This window comes from Polypterus senegalus, chromosome 15 (genome assembly GCF_016835505.1).
Source record: "Polypterus senegalus isolate Bchr_013 chromosome 15, ASM1683550v1, whole genome shotgun sequence".
Classification (NCBI taxonomy): Eukaryota; Metazoa; Chordata; class Cladistia; order Polypteriformes; family Polypteridae; genus Polypterus; species Polypterus senegalus.
Window position 1 is genome coordinate 93,301,652 of NC_053168.1, and position 21,086 is coordinate 93,322,737.

A 21,086-nucleotide genomic window follows, 5' to 3' on the forward strand; every position below is an offset into this window, starting at 1 on the left:
TCCACCCAGCTCAGCTCAGCGCTCTGGTGTTTCTTAGTCTCTTTTATAGTCCCTAACCCAGAAGAGTTTCCAAATCTTTAGTCATGTGACTTCCTATCACTTCCGGGTCAGATCAAAAGTCCTCTTCTTCGTCCCAGAAGTACGTCATTCCCTCTGTCGCCTTGACTAAGGACGTTCTTCCGGGTTATAGGTAAAACCAAAGTCACTGTGTCTTCCTGCAGCGTCCCAGGTATCCAGGAGGGCTGTGATGAAAAACTCCATTGTCCATGATGCCCTGCTGGAACTCGGGGCACCTCTATGTTGCTTGCAGGGCTCCACTTGGTGGCCTGGGGGTATTGGCCGCAATGAAAGGCTGTCCATATCCCACAGGTGTCATCTATTCCCCATGAAATGTGTGTCCAGGCTCTCAAAGGTACTGTTGCTCGTACATATGAAGTATGTTTTGTGAATAAATTGTTTCTGCCATTCAAATTTTAACATAATTTTGAGTCACCATGTATGTATGTATGTATGTATTTGTATGTATATTGATGTGTCGGTATTTACATGTTTCTGTTGCACATTTTTTCTTGTTGTGGAGGAAAAAAATCCCTTTTTGGCTCATTTCTCTAGGGTAAACATAACATTCTTTCTAGCCCCATTACCCAAAATGGGTAATGTCTCTGTCACTTTTTCCTATGATGTTTTGTTTTAAGGTTTTTGGAAGTCCAGTTCATATTTGTGGTCCATTCTTTACACTTTTTAAAATGTGATTAGGTTTTGAAATAACTTTACTCCATATTGATAGGGGCAGCTAACACATGCCTGTGATGCCTAGGTTTCCCACAGCCTTCTTACTCCACTTGAACCCAGGTCATCGATAGTCATGAAACTAAAATGGACAAGGGTGAATAAGGATGCATCACTACAAGAGTTGTTGCAAAATTGTAAAGTACATTTATTCTGTAAACAAAGTAGTATTGAAAAGCACAGTGCAGTCTCTTCAAATAAATAATCCACAATAAAAAAAAATATTCTTAGGGCATGTTATAGTCACAATAAATAAATCCCACAATGGTTAAAATCAAGGTAACAACACAGTCAGGATCAGTCCTTTTAAAAGCCACAGGCCTTAGTGAATTCTTACAAATCTGCAAACTCCTTTGCTTAACTTTGTCTGCTCAGCAGCAGGAAACACCCTCAATCAAGCATAGTCAGCCTTTTACTTGCTTTTGTCCCCACCACCATTTTTTTGCAACCAATTAGACTCCACAAGCCATGTTCTCTTCTTACACCACTGTCTCAATTGGTTGCTCCTGCTCCAGTTCTTTGCTCAGCAGGAATGACCCTGCTCCTGGAATGCTCCACACGGGGCTTCTTTCCCCATGGCCAAGTCTCCTATGTGCTGCACCAGCTCTGCCACAATCCTGACTTTCCTTCTCTGCTTTTTTTTTTCCTCTGCAGAGCCTGAGCCAAACTGTTTCCAAACTGAAAACTTACAATGCCAATGACCACTAAATGCACTTTATCACAATGCCCCAAGAAAAGGTTCATGTTAATATCAGAAGGAATATACTGGAAGTAATGTCTGGCAAGGGCATATTCCTCAAACCCCATGTCTCAAGTAGGGGAACTCGTGGGAGGCTGTTTGTGGCTTGCTCGGGTTTTGCTCTGGACAGGACAGGCTCAGGTAGGGATAATTTTAGTATGATAGCAGAAATGGAGCTAATTTATTTCCAGCTAAGTCCTAAGTCGTCTCTCTGAACTGCCTGTTCTTCTCATAGAAAACCACGTTTAGCACCTGGGAATCATCCAATTCTTTTAACATCTGCAATTGGAAGCCTGCTGAATCATCCTGTGTAAGTTCTTTTGCACATGCCTGAAGGAATATTGGCAAATTTATAGTAAGCAGCCATTCAAATTATGATGCACCAAAAACAAACAAAAAATGAGCAAATCTATCTTACAGTCTTTTCAAAAATTGTTTTTTTTTTTTTTTTGGAATAACAACAGGCCTGCTACTGTTTTTCCTCTTCTTTTGGATAATGTAATACACAATATATTAACATTAGTGATTATGTAGCCATAATATAAAATCTAATCTTTTAGCAGCAATCTTATTATTTTCAACAATAATGACTTATATTTTTATTATAAAGGCTGAGTTTTCCATGGGTCTCCTTACCTTACTCTTGGCCATCTTTTTTTCTGAGCAGGTTTTATTCCATAAAATCTTAATGATTGCTTTCTGATTGATTCTGAAAGAACGGTGCTTTTTATCCAGTGCTTTATATACTGAAATTGTGGGAAAATTTGTAATAAATGCATCTAATCAGTGAAGTGGCTAGCTTGAAACTGATGATTCATTTAATTAATAAGTGCTAAAATGTTTTTTAAAAGTAGCTTAAAATAATCAAAGCACAGTAACACTAGAAACTCAATGCATTTTTTTTCATTACTTTAACTGGCAAGTGGCATCTGTATCATTTGGTTTTTACTAATGGCCTAGTAACTTTGTGTGCAGCTAAGTGCAGCCCTACTGCCCTAACTTCAAAATCATAGATCACCTAATCCTACTTGAGTGAAAGTAAAAGTAAATAAATTATTGGAATACAGCATATCTTATTTGTGCACATTCTCACTTTAAATGACCACATACATTTTCATTTAAAATAAAAATTCTTTCTGGGGACATAAAACTGAAACAAAAAAGTAAAACCACACATTTTAATTACATGGCCACATAATAAATTAAGTAAATACAAATTTAAAATAATAAGGAAAATTGTTAGTTAAGTAAAACAATACAAGTTAAAACATAGCTTATAAAAATATTTCATGAAATATATAGGTAAAGGGCAAGAGGCATGATGAACTACTAAAAAATTGTCCATTATATACAGTGTACCTAGAAAGTATTCACAGCGCATTACTTTTTCCACATTTTATGTTACAGCCTTATTCCAAAATGGATTAAATTTATTTTTTTCCTCAGAATTCTACACACAACACCCCATAATGACAATGTGAAAAAAGTTTAATGGAGGTTTTTGCAAATTTATTAAAAATAAAACTGAGAAAGCACATGTACATAAGTATTCACAGCCTTTGCTCAATACTTTGTCGATGCACCTTTGCAAGCAATTACAGCCTCAAGTCTTTTTGAATATGATGCCACAAGCTTGGCACACCTATCCTTGGCCAGTTTCGCCCATTCCTCTTCGCAGCACCTATCAAGCTCCATCAGGTTGGATGGGAAGCGTTGGTGCACAGCCATTTTAAGATCTCTACCTTTTCCATTCATGGCTGGCTTACTCTGTCCATAATTCTATGTTCTTTCCCCATGTCAAATTGGTTCTAGTAGTTCACTTCATATACAGACAGCTTTGCTGTTCTCAAATGTTTGGCATAATCTGCAGGTGAATTGAGACAGTGTGTTTTGATCAAGGTAATTGTTTTTCCCTTTTATATTAGTTTTTGTTTCTATATTATTTCTGATCTTACTTGGAAATTCACTTTAGTTTTAGTTTTTCTTCATTCTTTTTTTTTTTCTTGTCTTGAATGGGACAATTTGTGATGAAATTTAGGTGAATTTCAAGGTTTGCGGCTTTTATACTCTAAATGTCTACAGAACACAACATATCCTGCTCCAAGCAAATGAATGACTTCAGTACAAATACAAATTTTTGTATTAAAAAAATTCCCATACTGTTCTTTATTTTCTCTGATTCCATCTCAGGCACATGCAATTTATACACAGAATTTTGTCACCTACAGGCCTGAAAAGATATCAAAAATCAGAAAATGCATTCTACTGTGTTCTGGCAGGTGTTATCATGAAAATCATTGGAGCTTAGGAAGAACAGGGCTCTTAGGCTTGAATCAGTGTGAAGATCCCACCTAGTTGCATTAAGGGAAACAAAGAAAATATGTATATTTTCTAAACTCATTTATCCTGAGCAGGCTTGCAGAAAACCTGGAGCCTATCACTGCAGCTTTGGATGCAAGGCAGGAAAAATCCCTGGACAGGGTGGCAGCCTATTACAATAATACTATATATTATGTAATATGTTTGACATGGATAATGTTAAGAACAAAAAGAGTATGAAATTTCAACTATTTATTTTGTGAGCGAGAAATATTGAAGAGGGAGACAAACATTTTATAACAGAATTCTGCCACCAGATTATTTTCACAATAATGCATTTTGAGCTGTGAATGTAAACTAAACAAAATAAATAAATACAGAAACTTCTTCTTAGGTTTAGTTTTTCGCGATTTGACAGACTCTCTTCACCTTCCTACCTGTAGTTCAAAAGAGACATTGACAGCTCAGGAATTTTACAAGATTTTCATTGTTAAACGACCTTTTTAAAGTAAAAGTGATTGGTCAGCAAAAGTATGCTGATCTTGTCATTCTCTCTATCAGTGCCATTTTATTGTAAAAAAGAATTTATCCTGTGCAAAGTGGTAGGTGAATTATTGTCAACAAAATGCAGACACCGGAGAAATAAACTGAAATGTTACTCACTCACTCTTTTTCTGTCCATAGAGTAAAGGTTTTCTTGACCAGCACATTTCGATTTCAGGCATTTCAATTTCATCTTGATATATAAGAAGTGCAAAGAAATGTCGCATCCCACCATAACTGAAATGAGACTCGCATGCAGCCTGGAATTTAGCTTAGTGTGTGCTGCTGTATTAATTGTTGTGAACCTAGTGTAAATTGGGCTCAGTCAGAATTACCGCTAACATGCCATCATTTATGAACAGACTGAAATTCTGTAAGGGGTTATCTGTATTTCTTTCTTTTAACATTGTATTGAATTTATTAAAATCAAATAATTATCACCTTGGTATTCTTCACTAACACTTGAATCAGAATCTATCATGCTGTTACTATCAGCTCATGAAGAACTGACATTATTATCATACAGTAAATTGCTATCTATTTCACATGCTTTACGCACCTGTATTCATCTTGCTCTGTCACTGACTTTCTGTTTTAGAGTTGAAAATTACAAAGGTTAAAGCTTAACAGCAGGAATACCAAAAATGAAATTCTTAATATATTTTAATTTATTTTTGGACCCCTGCAGCTCAGGTTAGCCCTGGCGTAAAACTGGTTGTTAAGAAAACTAAAAATATTTCAGTGAGTCATTTAGGTTTTTTTTTTTCAGCAATGTTAATAGTTTTGTTTTAGTTTTTCATTTCCATTTTATTTTGTTTGCAAAAATGTTTTTTATTAATTGTTTTAGTTTTGATTTTAGTTTTTGTTAATTTTAATAACCTTGGTTTTGATCGCTAAAACTTGTTTATCAAGTTCTTATGCATGTGGTGGTGACAAAATGTTTCAGCAAATCTAATCAGATTGATAAAGTACCAGAAACACATTTATGTCCCTATTTTTTCAGTATTGGGCCAATGTTCACTTTCTTCTTTTGGTGAAATTCAGCTCCCCATTAACCTCTACCATCACAAACCTACAAAGTTCATGTTGCCGATGATGAGTAAGTGGACTGCAATGGACTGATGCAGATGAGAGACAAGCCCCTTTGACCGACAGTCTAAACTAACCACATTTGAGAATGTAATAATCATGTAACTTTATAATATTCTGCAAATGTGCAGTGTAACACAACCATATAAACATTTCATATAAACTACATATCACACCAGTAAACATTTTGTTTCAAATTCTACCACAGTCAATATGAATTTAAACAAAAAAAATTCACATCCCAGAGAGACATCTCAGATACTCGAGCAATTTTTTTAAACACACTGGTCAGTCTGTTAATAAACCCTTTACCGGTCCCAGATGTCATCTTAGATTCCCAGTACATTTTGATTGCACACCCAAGCTGGTTGATAGCTTTGTAGTCCATTTTATGTACTACTTCTCAGAATGCCACGCCACCTCAATGGGATTTAGATCTGGAAACCTGCAGAAACAAAGACACTTGTGCCGAAAGTACTTAAAATTCAGGGCTATTTATACTGTAAATATGGGTGGAGAAATAAAGTTTGACTACTGGAGTGCTTACTCTTCTGGTGTTCTACCCCCACTTTATTCCTTCATTCCCTAAACAGTATGTAGCTGCTGAGTGTTTTGGATCATTATCTGCAACATTCTGTAAGAAATTTGGTTAATTTCCTTCATTACAGGGAGTACATGAACATCTCATTTCTCACAAATCTCACTAGGTTGATCATAGATTCTTCAACAAAAATAATGTTTTGAAAGGTTTCACGAGTAGTGAGCCAATTTTGCGCCTCCTTAAACTTCAACAATTTTTTTTTTCATTCAATGTGAGTCAACCAGTAGTAAGATGTAGAGAGTAAGCTAAGAAACCGAAACATCATCAGATTTGGCAAACACATTTAATTGCAAGACAGAAACTTACTGCATTTGAGCATATATTCACCCAAGCTTTCTTCCGTTTTTTTTTCCCCTAATGGTTTGCTCTAATATGCTGATGTGAATTTTTTTGTATTTGCCTAGAAATATCATGCTGATCACTCATGTTCCTCCTTTATCCAAAGTTTCAATCTACCTTTAAAAATAAGAAATATGTATTGTTCACACCATGTGCAGTGTCACAAAATGCATATACACTGTAAATGTAAAAAAAAGAGTAATACTGATAGACACAATGATTATAAAAATTTGAAAATATATACATATAGCCTACCAGTGTGTTTTCCTCTGAGTTCTTATGTATGGCTTGACAGAGATTTAAGGACAGTATTTTCTGATTGTTTCCAGACAAACATCAATTCCTGTAGCAGTTAAGATCTTCTGGATTTCTCTTGCACTCATACCAGACATGCACAGATGTCTGATGTGCTCTCGCTGTAATTAATTTATTTTTGTAATCCTGAAATGTGTTTTTTTTACCAAATTGCTAAACATGTAGTTTGCAACAATTATTATTGCATTCATTGCTCCACCCACTCGCATTGGTCTACCCAGTTTAAAAGAAATGTTGGTTTGATCTTGGAAGATGCAAGGCATTCTAGATGTTACATCACACTCTCTCTATACAGTTAATATAATATAAAAATTACAATACTATTTGAACACAACTTTACAATACATTTCATAGAAAAAAGTTTTGCAATTATGTTGTTATTGATGCCTAGTTCTAAGGCACAGATAATTGTTTATAAATATAACAATATTTTGAATTCCTCATCATCCTTAGTCTCTCCTGTGCTTTAAAAAAAGGCACTATGAATGGATTATAAGGAGCTCTATGATCTCATCTTTTGCAAGACTCCTCTCTTTTTTTATATAAACTGCTCAAAACCACTTTGAAAACACATCAGATCTCAATGGGAAAAAAATCATGCTCGATATCCATAATGATATGGACTGGGTAATGTGTTAGGAATGAAAGGATACCACATTGTTTGATGGAAATGAAATTTTTCAACCTACAGAGGGCTGAATTAGGCCTGAAGTTCTTTAGACATTGTCCTGGGGTCTTTTGTGACCTCTCGGATGAGTCGTCTCTGCACTCTTGGGGTAATCTTGGTCGGCCGGCCACTCCTGGGAAGGTTCACCACTGCTCCATGTTTTTGCCATTTGTGGATAATGGCTCTCACTGTGGTTCGCTGGAGTCCCAAAGCTTTAGGAATGGCTTTATAACCTTTACCAGACTGATAGATCTCAATTACTTCTGTTCTCATTTGTTCCTGAATTTCTTTGGATTTTGGCATAATGTCTAGCTTTTGAGGTGCTTTTGGTCTACTTCTCTGTGTCAGGCAGCTCCTATCCTATTTGTGATTTCTTGATTGAAACAGGTGTGGCAATAATCAGGCCTGGGGGTGGCTACGGAAATTGAACTCAGGTGTGATACACCACAGTTAGGTTATTTTTTCACACAGGGCCATGTAGGTTTGGATTTTTTTTCTCCCTAAATAATAAAAACCATCATTTAAAAACTGCATTTTGTGTTTACTTGTGTTATATTTGACTAATGGTTAAATGTGTTTGATGATCAGAAACATTGTGTGTGACAAACATGCAAAAGAATAAGAAATCAGGAAGGGGGCAAATAGTTTTTCACACCACTGTGTGTGTATATATATATATAAAAATTAAAGGAACACTTTGAAAACACATCAGATCTCAATGGGAAAAAGAAATCTTCCTGGATATCTATACTGATATAGACTGGGTAATGTGTTAGGAACGAAAGGATGCCACATCGTTTGATGGAAATGAAAATGATCAACCTACAGAGCCCTGAATTCAAAGACGCCCCAAAAATCAGAGTGAAAAAATTATGTGGCAGGCTAGTCCATTTTGCCAAAATTTAATTGCAGCAACTCAAAATTGTACGCAGCACTTTGTATGGCCCCTGTGTTCTTGTATATATGCCTGACAACATCGGTGCATGCTTCTAATGAGATGACAGATGGTGTTGTGGGGGATCTCCTCCCAGATCTGGACCAGGGCATCACTGAGCTCCTGGACAGTCTGAGGTGCAACCTGATGGCATTGGATGGACCAAAACATAATGTCCCAGAGGTGTTCTATTGGATTTAGGTCAGGAAAGTGTAGTGGTAAGTCAATGGTATCAATTCCTTCATCCTCCAGGAACTGCCTGCATACTCTCACCACATGAGGCCAGGAATTATCGTGCACCAGGAGCCACTGTACCAGCATAGGGTCTGACAATGGATCCAAGGATTTCATCCTGATACCTAATGGCAGCCAAGGTGCCTTTGTCAAGCCTGTAGCGGTCTGTGTGACCCTCCATTGATATGCCTCCCCAGACAATCATTAACCCACCACCAAACTGCTCATGCTGAATGATGTTACAGGCAGCATAATGTTCTCCATGGCTTCTCCAGACCCTTTCACTTCTGTCACGTGCTCAGGGTGAACCTGCTCTCATCTGTGAAAAGCACAGGGCACCAGTGGTGCATCTGCCAATTCTGGTATTCTATGGCGAATGCCAATCGAGCTGCATGCTGCTGGGCAGTGAGCTCAGGGCCCATTAGAGGACATGGGGCCCTTGGGTCACCCTCATGAAGTCTTTCTGGTTGTTTGGTCAGAGACATTCACACCAGTGGCCTGCTGGAGGTCATTTTGTAGGGCTCTGGCAGTGCTCATCCTGTTCTTCCTTGCCCAAAGGAGCAGATACTGGTCCTGCTGATGGGTTATGGACCTTCTATGGCCCCCTCCAGCTCTCCTTGAGTAACTGCTTGTCTCCTAGAATCTCCTCCATGCCCTTGAGACTGTGCAGGGAGACACAGCAAACCTTCTGGCAATGACACATATTGATGTGCCATCCTGGAGAAGTTGGACTACCTGTGCAACCTCTATAGGGTCCAGGTATCGCCTCATGCTACCAGTAGTGACACTGACTGTAGCCAAATGCAAAACTAGTGAAGAAACAGTCAGAAAAGATGAGGAGTGAAAAATGTCAGTGGCCTCCACCTGTTAAACCATTCATGTTTTGGGGGTCATCTCATTGTTGCCCCTCTAGTGCATCTGTTGTTAATGTCTTTAACACCACAGCAGCTGAAACTGATTAACAACCCCCTCTGCTACTTAACTGACCAGATTAATATCCCATAAGTTTCATTGACTTTATGCTATATTCTGATTTAAAAAGTGTTCCTTTAATTCTTTTGAGCAGTATATGTATATATATATATATATATGTATGTATATATATGTCTATGTATGTATATGTATGTATATATATATATGTATATATATATATGTATGTGTGTATATCTGTATGTGTGTATATATGTATGTCTGTATATATGTATGTCTGTATATATGTATGTCTGTATATATGTATATATGTATGTAATATATATACATACACATATATATACATACACATATATATATATACATATATATATATACATACATATATATATACATACATATATATATATACATATATATATATACATATATATGTGTGTATATATATGTGTGTATATATATGTATGTATATATATGTATGTATATATATGTATGTATGTATATGTATGTATGTATATATATGTATATGTATATATATGTATATATATGTATATATGTATATATATATGTGTATATATATGTATATATATATATATATATATATATATATATATATATAGTGACGGATGGCAAGGGCCCATGCCTGGCCAAAGACGCCCCTGCACCATATGTACCAGGGGGGCAAGGGTGGGAAACCCAGTATCTCCCCCTGGACGCTAGATGGCAGCCTCCCTGGGTTACAGCGATGCTTCTAATTTCCCCAGGGCTTCATGGTGTTTGTAGTTCTTTGCAGCCCTGTTGGGTTCCACAGGCGCCGACAGGGGGTCCTGCAGCAGGAGCTGCTGACCCCTTTTGGGCACTGGTTTTGCCACATCCGTAAGTGCAGCCAGATGTCAGCAATCAAGCACCTGGAGCACTTCCGGTACCCAATAAAGGGAGCCAGCGGCCAGTGTCGGGTGGAGGAGGACAAGGTTGCCAGGGAAGAGTGATGGTAAAGGGAAAGTGTTTTGCTTGTGGTACTTTGAGTGCTTATGCTTGGGACTGTGTTATGCCTATGGGGTTCACGGGGAAGAAAAATAAATAGTTGTTTTATTTTACATGTGCCTCCCATGAAAATCTGTGTCGGGTCGGGTGCAATATAGCACCTTTTCTTACTATATACAGTGCATCCAGAAAGTATTCACAGTGCATCACTTTTTCCACATTTTGTTATGTTACAGCCTTATTCCAAAATGGATTAAATTTATTTTTTTCCTCAGAATTCTACGCACAACACCCCATAATGACAACGTGAAAAAAGTTTACTTGAGATTTTTGTAAATTTTTTAAAAAATAAAAAAATTGAGAAAGCACATGTACATAAGTATTCACAGCCTTTGCCATGAAGCTGTTTCCCCTGATCATTCTTGATATGCTTCTGCAGCTTAATTTGAGTCCACCTGTGGTAAATTCAGTTCATTGGACATGATTTGGAAAGGCACACAACTGTCTATATAAGGTTCTACAGTTGACCGTTCATGTCAGAGCACAAACCAAGCATGAAGTTAAAGGAATTTTCTGTTGACCTCTGAGACAGGATTGTCTCGAGGCACAAATCTGGAGAAGGTTACAGAAAAATTTCTGCTGCTTTGAAGGTCCCAATGAGCACAGTGGCCTCCATCATCCGTAAGTGGAAGAAGTTTGAAACCACCAGGACTCATCCTAGAGCTGGCAGGCCATCTGAACTGAACGATAGGGGGAGAAGGACCTTAGTCAGGGAGGTGACCAAGAACTCGATGGTCACTCTGTCAGAGCTCCAGAGGTCCTCTGTGGAGAGAGGACAACCATCTCTGCAGCAATCCACCAATCAGGCCTGTATGGTAGACTGGCCAGACGGGAGCCACTCCTTCGTAAAAGGCACATGGCAGCTCGCCTGGAGTTTGCCGAAAGGCACCTGAAGGACTCTCAGACTATGAGAAAGAAAATTCTCTGGTCTGATAAGACAAAGATTGAACTTTTTGGTGTGAATGCCAGGCGTCACGTTTGGAGGAAACCAGGCACCGCTCATCAGCAGGCCAATACCATCCCTACAGTGAAGCATGGTGGTGGCAGCATCATGCTGTGGGGATGTTTTTCAGTAGCAGGAACAGGGAGACTAGTTAGGATAAAGGAAAAGATGACTGCCGCAATGTACAGGGACATCCTGGATGAAAACCTGCTCCAGAGCGCTCTTGACCTCAGACTGGGTCAACGGTTCATCTTTCAGCAGGACAACGACCATAAGCACACAGCCAAGGTTCAAAGGAGTGACTTCAGGACAACTCTGTGAATGTCCTTGAGTGGCCCAGCCAGAGCCCAGACTTGAATCCGATTGAACATCTCTGCAGAGATCTTAAAATGGTGGTGCACCGACGCTTCCCATCCAACTTGGAGCTTGAGAGGTGCTGCAAAGAGGAGTGGGCGAAACTCACCAAGGATAGGTGTGCCAAGCTTGTGCCATCATATTCAAAAAGATTTGAGGCTGTAATTGCTGCCAAAGGGGCATCGACAAAGTATTTAGCAAAGGCTGTAAATACTTTTGTACATGTGATTTCTCAGTTTTTTTATTTTTAATAAATTTGCAAAAACCTCAAGCTTTTTTCACATTATCATTATGGGACGTTGTGTGTAGAATTCTGAGGAAAAAACTGACTTTAATCCATTTAAGAATAAGGCTGTAACATAACAAAATGTGGAAAAAGTGATGCGCTGTGAATTCTTTCCGGATGCACTGTATGTGTGTGTGTGTGTGTATGTATATATATATATATATATATATATATATATATATATATATATATATATATAATACACACACACATACACACTTAATGTCAAGACCTTAGAATAACAAGGTTCTAGCTGTGAGTCTTGGTTTTAGAATACTGAGCTTCAAAGGTTTTGACTCTCCATTTATTGATTTATTTATTTACCAATTTCTTTTCCATTAATTTTGTTCTTATATGTAAAAGCTGCATTTTCAGTTAAAGACAATGCAAGTTTTATTGAAAATGTGACACCTAAATAAAGATAAGTAAGATCCTTATTGTTGTAGACAATGTTTGTAAGTGAACATCAAAGTATCCGGATGCTCAGTTTCCATGCTGTTTTTATCTTGTGGGATTACCAGCGAGTCCAACTGCCTTTAGTAGACTGTGTTGATACAAGTGGAGGCTATGCTCAAATCTATCAGTTCTAGTTGTGTTAATATGCAAGTTGATTTGGCCAGCACAAATTAAAACACTCCATATTGTCACTACCAAAAACAAAAATTTATAATTATTCAGTATAAATTGTACAACCATTTCAAGAAATCCTTACAATTAACAATAATGAAGGCACTGTATAATAGATATATATAAAAAAACAGCTAAGGGGATAGATATAGTGCCTTTCTTTCCTAATTTATCTATATATGATAGGCAGACAGGGAAGCTGCTATATAATAATAAAATTACTGTTATTACTATATAGATAGACAGAAAGAAAAGAAAAAAAAAAAAACATTTTTCTCCCCAGCGGGGAATCAAACTCGTGTCTCTGAGGCACGGCAAATCTGCAGTCCTTTGAGTCAGCAACTCTTACTGCTAAGCCATGGAAGCTGATTTTTCATTCTTGATCCTTTTGTGAATGTTTTTATTTGATGTTTGGACTTAATGCTTCACGCATTCTATAGTTTATGCCTACATTTTGTAACATTTATTACTAAAATATGAAAAAGTTTCTGTTTTAACAATGTGTTTACACAGATTGCTGTAGAAACGGAAGACACATGAAATGCGTGTGTTCCAAATAACGATCTATTATTTCCACTTACGCGATTTAAGTTACATAAAGCTTACAGTTAATATTCAAATATTAAAAAACATGTCTATTCTATAGTCTACTGAACCAGTAGGGATGTCCTAGGGGAAAAAAAGGAAAAAAAAAATGTGGAAGTCAAACACTACAAGTAAATTACAAGTTTAAGAAATGGGTGTTTGGATGTTAATGTAAAATAAGGTAAACTGCAGTTTCCAGAAGATATTCTTGTAGCAAGTTGGCTGAAAGGAAAATCTAAATGTCATTTTTAATTAAATTAAAAGGCTCTATGAATATCACGACTGTCAGTCTGACTCGCGTATAATTTAGTGGTGCATTGAATGGTGTTTCATCGCTTGGTACAATGGCAGGTTATTTAAGAGGAAACTATAAGGCAGAACCTCAAAGAGGTAGGGATCATGAACTGTGAAACGATTAGTTAAAGTTACACTTGATAGACAACTTCAAACGTTGACAATTGGACAGGTGAGTTTTTGATTGTCATACAGTAACAACAATCTCATTCGTTGAAGTTCTGAATTAGCACAATATGGTCTGCTGAAGTCAAATTTGATTCACAGTTATCCTTTAGATCCGCCCATAATGTCTCTGGTCTGCAGCAATACCCTTCTCAGATTTTGACCTGGGAGAGAGGTCCCAGTGTTTGTTTTTTTTTGTTTGTTTTCCGTGTGTGCTACAGTTTGCACACTAGTGCCACCTGCTGGCTCAGAATGAGCGAAACATCTAAACAGACTGAAGCCAGACTAGCAGAAAAATACTTGAGGTTAACATTACTTGCCATGTGCTGCTTCTATATGCAATATATATATATATATATATATATAATGTATCATTTGCTTTTGCAGGTGGTTGTTGGGTGAGACTTAAGAGTAGAAATGGTGCTCAATTCAAAGGAAAGTCAATGGGTGGTTGTTTAACTCCTGCTTTGTCAGCTTTTCTTCATAATTAAGCGCTGCAAACTAATCACATTGAACTAAGTAAGACATGACAGTGCTCATTGTTATAACTGAGCAAATAGTTACTGCAATCTTAGAGTTTATTCAGATCTGAAAAGAACAAATTCTCAATGAGATCAGAGACATTGATAGAGATGCAGTGTGAATGAAGAATGGGACTGCTAGCAATAGCAACAGGATCACTGTTTAAAAAAACACACAAACCTTTGCTTACTTTCCTTTACCCATTCTGCAAGTACTATACCTAGGCAACACTAGTTCTTTGTCTAGTGTAATATATAAAGCTTACTGTGGGTGTGTGTGTTTGTTCTTTATACTGTACAATTCCACATTGTTGGGCCAGTCTCAACAAACTTTGCATACATAGTCCTCTTTCTTAGAAAGAGACACAGGTATGAAGGAGGTTATTTTTCACTACAGTGAGTTCTAAAGACAGTGCCTTTTCCCAGATTTTGACTTGAATAAATTATTTTAATTTATCTCTGGGAGTGTACACATTAAGAAACACCATTTATAGAAGTTGGATGGGTCGGCCTTAACATTACTTGCCCAGGCGATGGTAGGTGCTGCTAATATTTTATATTTTCCAAGGGTTTGGCAACCTTATGCTCATGTATAGCCTTTAAAAGCAGCCCCACTTCATCATCTATCCAGAGAAAGAAAAGCATTTTGTTTTATCAGCATTTCTATTTACTTTACACTAAGTAAAGGTGCCTTGAATGTTGTTGCTTCTCTCTATTGCATGGGCACAATAGGACTTTTCTCATTATCTTTCATATCTTCTGCTTGCTCAACTTGCTGGATAAGGTGTGTAAATACATTATGGTATGAGAGAAGGGAAATTATCAGCCTCGGCTCCAGACCAAAATGGTAAAGGGGTCATCTGAAATAATAGTTGGAGCATGGTGTGATAAAATCTTAAAATTCAATTATAATCATATGACAGAGGAGGAGTCCTACATCAAGATGATGATCTGAAACACACTTAAAAATTTACATTGTAATACCTCAAGAGGCACAAGCTGAAAGTTTTGCCATGGCCTTCACAGTCCCCGAACCTAAACATCGTTGAAAATCTGTGGATAGATCTCAAATCATGCATGCAAGACAGCCCAAGAATGTTGCAGAGTTAGTAGCCTTTTGCAAAGATAAATGGGTGAAAATACCTCTAATAAGAATTAAAGGACTCTTCGCTTGCCTCAAAATGTGTTTACAATGTACCCCATTTTGCCAAGCATCACAACTTGTAAACACATTTTGAGGCAAGCGAAGAGTCTTTTAATTCTTATTAGAGGTATTTTCACCCATTTATCTTTGCAAAAGGGGGTGGGTTTTGTTCTTTCTAGGCATCCAAAGTAAGTCATATTTTGGTTACTTAATGTTTTGCCTTGTAAATTCACTAAACAGTTTCCTTTTCTTAATAGGCTAAAAACAGCCTAAATTCTAAAGCTTAAAACTACTTATGAAAGCTAATTAGTGGTACTACGTCACAACTGAACTTGTTGGCCACTAAATAATTTAGTGAACTGATGTTAACTGCGTTGTCATGTGAAGCACCACACATCAAATTAAATGAATTGGTTAAAAAACAAATGCTGCATCTGATTACCTGTTTTTACATTCTGCTAATTACATTTAACTTAAGTTGTAACGCCATCCGACTTGGCTGATCATTTGGTGGGTCAGGTTCATCATAACAAATATCTTAAAGTATGTGCTTGCACACTGTGACACAATTTCTGTGCACATTAATAGAGTGGAAATTCTTTTTATTTTCATAAGTAAATTCATTCTCTGAAGGAGCCTTCCTAGTGTAGCGTCGGCACCAAGCGCCACAATGGACCGATTCTCTGCTCTTTGCTTTGAAGTGACTTGCTATACTTAAAAGGACTGCTTGCCCTTTGCCGCACTAGTTGGAAAAAGCACTTGGGACTGTATGGATCTGCCGTCTTTATTGGTTCTCCAGCTATATATGATGCAATGCCAGCTCATTTTTTTGCCAATTCAAAAGCAATGTGGGTGCAGCTGACCACTCCGATTATATTTGGAAAACTGGACATTGCTACAAATTGTGCTTTGATGTTTCACAGTTCAACCACAGTGTAAGGAAATTTCATCTATCTAGATGACTTGCGGATAACATCATCCTATATAGCTGGCATGGTGCAACTCGGTCAGCAAGTTCACAAAGAAAAGCTCCTGTGGCTAAAAACCTGAGTGGGCAGAATTTGCACAGAAGCAGGTAAAGCACAATTCCTTAAAGGCTACCTTTATAAATCTTGCACCAGTTCAGCACACAGCTCCAATTAGCTGCCACAACCAAGTCAGTTCAGTAATGCTAATGAGGCAGGAGCAGGTGGTAGCAAAGAGAGAACCGCAACAGGCGTGTACAAAATTGTGGTGCATTGGCATGATGATGGGATGTTGGTTTGCAAGCATTTTTCAATATTACAGAAAATTATATGACCAGTTTGAAATATTATAGTGACTGCAAGATACAAAAAAATTATCAATGAAGGGATAAGCAATATTATGGCATAGACATCAAGTACTAAGTATCGCAAAGTTATAATTAGCTGTGGTGCATAGCAGTATACTCTACATAGTAGTAGTCCTATTAAGTAATTTATTAGTTATCAAAGATAAGGCTGGCCCTGCTGGGAGAGTGAATAAACTGCAGGATCCATGCCAGAGACCAGGCAGGGTTGTACTTCTTGGGTACATGACAGAGGCAATAACAGCCAAGGAGGATAAAGAGATACTCAGTCAGATAAACAGAATGTAAGTTTTCATTACTTTGCAAATCCACATTGCAAAGATCTTGATGTGTTTTTCTGCTCTCACCTCTAACAATCCTCAAGACAGGATATGCTGCTAAATGAGACTGGAAAACATGGCCTTAACTATCAAGGATAAAAAGCTGAATCTATCTGTACTCTACAAGACAACACTCAACACCATGGCAACTTGTTGCTCCAACATGCTGCATAAGTATGTTGAAAAGAGAAAGAGATAGCCGAGTTAGGAGTTCTTTTCTTTTGTTGGCAGTTACCATTACGGCCTACTAATAATGCCCCCTTCCATCCAAGGGGGTGGGCTTGTCTGCATCATTTTTCTCCAGAGCTGACAAAAAGCCCCACTTTACCCCTGAAAGCGCTACACAAAAACTGAATTGAATTGAACTGGCTGCACAAGCAAGACTATTTTTTTTCTGAGTGGCAAGAAAAGCGTTGTGTATGTTATAACAACAATTTTACTGTTATGGGAGTTATTTTGAAAAATAAAACTTTATTTTTACTGGAGTTTCTCTTAATAGTACATTTTCATTTCATCACAAAATAATGAACATAAAATACAATCCCTGGTAAGGGTACCAATTCATCACAGTTCTTTGTATATATTAGATGGTTTCTGCCTTGTGGCTGATGATTACTGGAATAGGTTCCATATATTGGTTAGGAAAATGGAAAATATATATCAGCCATACAAGGGTTTAGGGGAGTTGTGAGCTTTTAAAACTTAGTGTGAAATAATAAAAACATACAAGTTACACCAGTAAAGTGTGCAACATTTTCGGAAATCTATATATTAAATACACATCTGACTTAATTGAAAGACCTTACATACTCTATTTAGTGTTTAGCAAATCAATAAATATGAGTGGCAGTACATTTTTAAATTTTCATTTAGAAAAATAGTCATCGGTCTGTTGCTTTTTAAACCCAGTTATACTGTATAATGTTATTATTGAATGTAATTATATTTAGTGATATTTGGATGTTTGTGCACAGTGATGAGGTGGTACCTTGTATACAGTTAGTTCCTGCCTTAATTTGCATTTGATTCCACATGCACTGTATACAGCCAGTCAGATTCATTTATGCATGTTCAAGAAATGGATGATTGAAAGGTTATAGGCATATTATAAACATAATTTCCTGAACCATCCATTCTCTAGCCTACTTATCCTGAGTAGGGTCATGGAGAATCTGCGGACTATCCTAGCAAGCATCAGGCGTAAGGCAGAAATAACCCCCAGACAGGGCACCTGTCCATCACAGTATGAACAAACTACCACAAACCATTTATGTCAAAGGCATTATTGGATCCAACCATGGACAGAGCATCATATACAGAGCTAATGACTTTTTTGATTTGATTTTATTAAAAGCAAGTAACATTTCATACAATCAAGTCAAACTTAACAAGTCTAAATTCAGTTCAAGCCTCACCCAAGAAAAAGAGAGTATGGCCAACATCAGATTATGATTTTAAGGGTAGAAAAGAGGGAAGAGAATCCTTTTACCCAATATAAATGCTTATTCCAAAATGTTATTGATTAGATCCTGCCAGGTTTTAAAAAAAAGTTTTGGACAGATCCTCTGAGAATTAGATTTTTTTCAATTTCAAATACTTAAAAGAGGTGGGCTAGGATTTTTCCAGTTGAGCAAGATAGTCTTTGTGCTAATAGTGAAGTAAAGGTAATTACAGTTTTTTGTTCTTCTCCGCAGTAAGCCCATCAGTGAGAACACCAAACACAGTTGGTGCTCTCTGATAGGCATTTAAAGATTTGTGTCCAGAATGATGTTAGTTTTGTGCACACCCAAAACATGTGGCCCAGTGAGGCTGGAGCTGAATTGCAACGTTCATTAGGTTGGATCTTGCCCTGGAAAGATTTTGGGCAATTTTAAATGAGATAGATGTGCTCAATAAAAGATTTTAAGTTGAATAAATGATTATATGCTTTGTGCATATGGAGCTAGAGTAATTTCTGTGCATGGCTGCTTTCCACTCCTTTTGTGAAATGTTGAGTAAGAGATCATTTTCCTGCTTTATTCTGGGATCTTTGAAAGGAAGTAGCTTTAGGTGTTTTTGTATATTATGGAAATGCTGTCTGTCTGGTAATTTCACTGATTAACTCTGACACCTTCTTGGGTTCCGATTTATTTTGGTGGGAGAGATATCAAATAATCTGTCCTCTTAAAAATGTCTTCAGTGTTTCCCCATAGTGTTCCTGCAGAGACCTCGGAGGATGCATTTTTCTGTTTAAAAAAAAAAAAAAATCTGTTTGCTTGGATATAAATTCTGCACAGTTCTCATCAGCTGATAATAGGATTGAGACGCCAGCTACGAGATGAGTATGTGGGGTTTAGTGATTTGAGGTCCATTATGAAACGGGCATGTTCAGAGATATTATCTGTAAAGAAATAATCATTTCTTGAGTAACAGTGATGTACTGGTGAGAAGAAGGAATATGCCCTTACGTTTGGATTTGGAAATAATTAGTGATAAGTTATGATCAGTTATGACCTGTGTAATTGTTTTTGCAGTATTAGATGTTGTTTCCCTTGTAGCAAAAGACCTATCCAGGTCTGGATTTAGATAGATAGATAGATAGATACTTTATTAATCCCAAGGGGAAATTCACAAAAAAAACACAATTAAATTGATTTAAAACACGACTAAAGTCTCCGGCTATTATAATTTTTTTTTTTCATCCAAATACGTTTTGGATGAAGTCTGTCATCCACATTGGGTGCATATATATTTATCAAAATTAATTTACAATTAAGTAAAATGTCCATCAAGATTAAACATCACCCTTCAGGGTTAGATACTACAAATTATATTGTTCTATGTATTAAGATTCCCACACTTATAGTTTTCTTTGTATAGTTGGAGTGAAATATTTGGCCAATCCAATCTCTTTGCAACCGAAACTGATCCTTGCTTAATAAGTGAATCTCCTGTAAATAATACTATCTTTGACGTTAGACCTGTTAAGTGAGAGAATACTTTCATCCTCTTTAATTTGTGATTGAGACATTCAAGCTCACAAAATTCATTGTTTGGTCATAGAGACATTGCTTCTGAACTTTTTTGACATTTTATAGTCTTAAATTATAATAGTACATTATTACATAAGATGGCTTTAACCTTAATTTCCAATTTTGCCAGGAGATACGACTATGAAACCTGTTGTTGTGTTGGTACTTACAATAGTGGGGGTAAAAAAGATAGATTAGAAACAGCTTGCTGTCTTCTCCCTCCCCCCCTCCAGATTCCTCCATACCCCCATATTTTGCCTAGCCAAGTGAGGCAAGACTTCACGAAGTCCCAGTCCTCTGACATGCCTAGAGACACAGCATGTCCAAAACAAAACATTCCTCCAGCAGCAGCGGTGTAGAAAGATTAAAGTAGCGATATCTATTGGCAATACAGTCCAAATACAATAAACCTAGAATGTAATTTTAAAGAATCCTAAAAGAATAAACCCTGGGGATGATGTTAAACAGTACCCATGGAGAAGCAGAATTATCTGCTATGATAGTATAGTCCTAATATAATAAGCCACGGGTATGAATTTAAATAATCCCCTTTGGAGAAAAATGGTTATAATTATAATTGTAATTAAAATGTAAAAGTAGGTGAGAAAAGAACAGAATATATAATTACAGCAAAAGTCTCATTGCGAATGGACCTAAATGCAGGTAAATCTTTGCCTTGCCAGGACACAATACGACTCATGATCATATTTCAAAAAGTGTTGGGATCAATTTTCTTAGCTCCTCTTCTGCTTCATCCAGAGATCTAAATATGTAGAACTTGCCTTCAATATCCCTCTCAATTTAGCAGGATACAAGAGGCTGTATCTGATTTTGGCTTTGCACAAGCATTGTTTAATGCTGTAAAATGCAGCATGTTTAGCAGTTGTTAAAGTTGAGAAATCAGGGGAAAATATGAATGCGATTATTTTCAAATATAATCTCTTGTTTCACTCTGAAAAGTGA

The 21,086-nt window shown here is 37.0% G+C and overlaps 1 protein-coding gene across 6 annotated transcripts in view; it reads left to right on the forward strand.

The window, feature by feature from the left end:
• The window catches only part of grhl2b (grainyhead-like transcription factor 2b), a 357,473-nt gene that overhangs the window by 331,076 nt on the left and 5,311 nt on the right, over positions 1-21,086 (forward strand). The window contains exon 17 of one of the 6 annotated variants that reach the window (XM_039737650.1): positions 1,444-1,590. The exons of the other annotated variants lie outside the window; for them this stretch is intronic. Coding sequence (XP_039593584.1) covers positions 1,444-1,450 — 7 coding nt within the window. The 3' untranslated portion in view covers positions 1,451-1,590. Of the gene's footprint in view, positions 1-1,443; positions 1,591-21,086 lie in introns of those variants that run through there. 6 annotated transcript variants of the gene reach the window in all.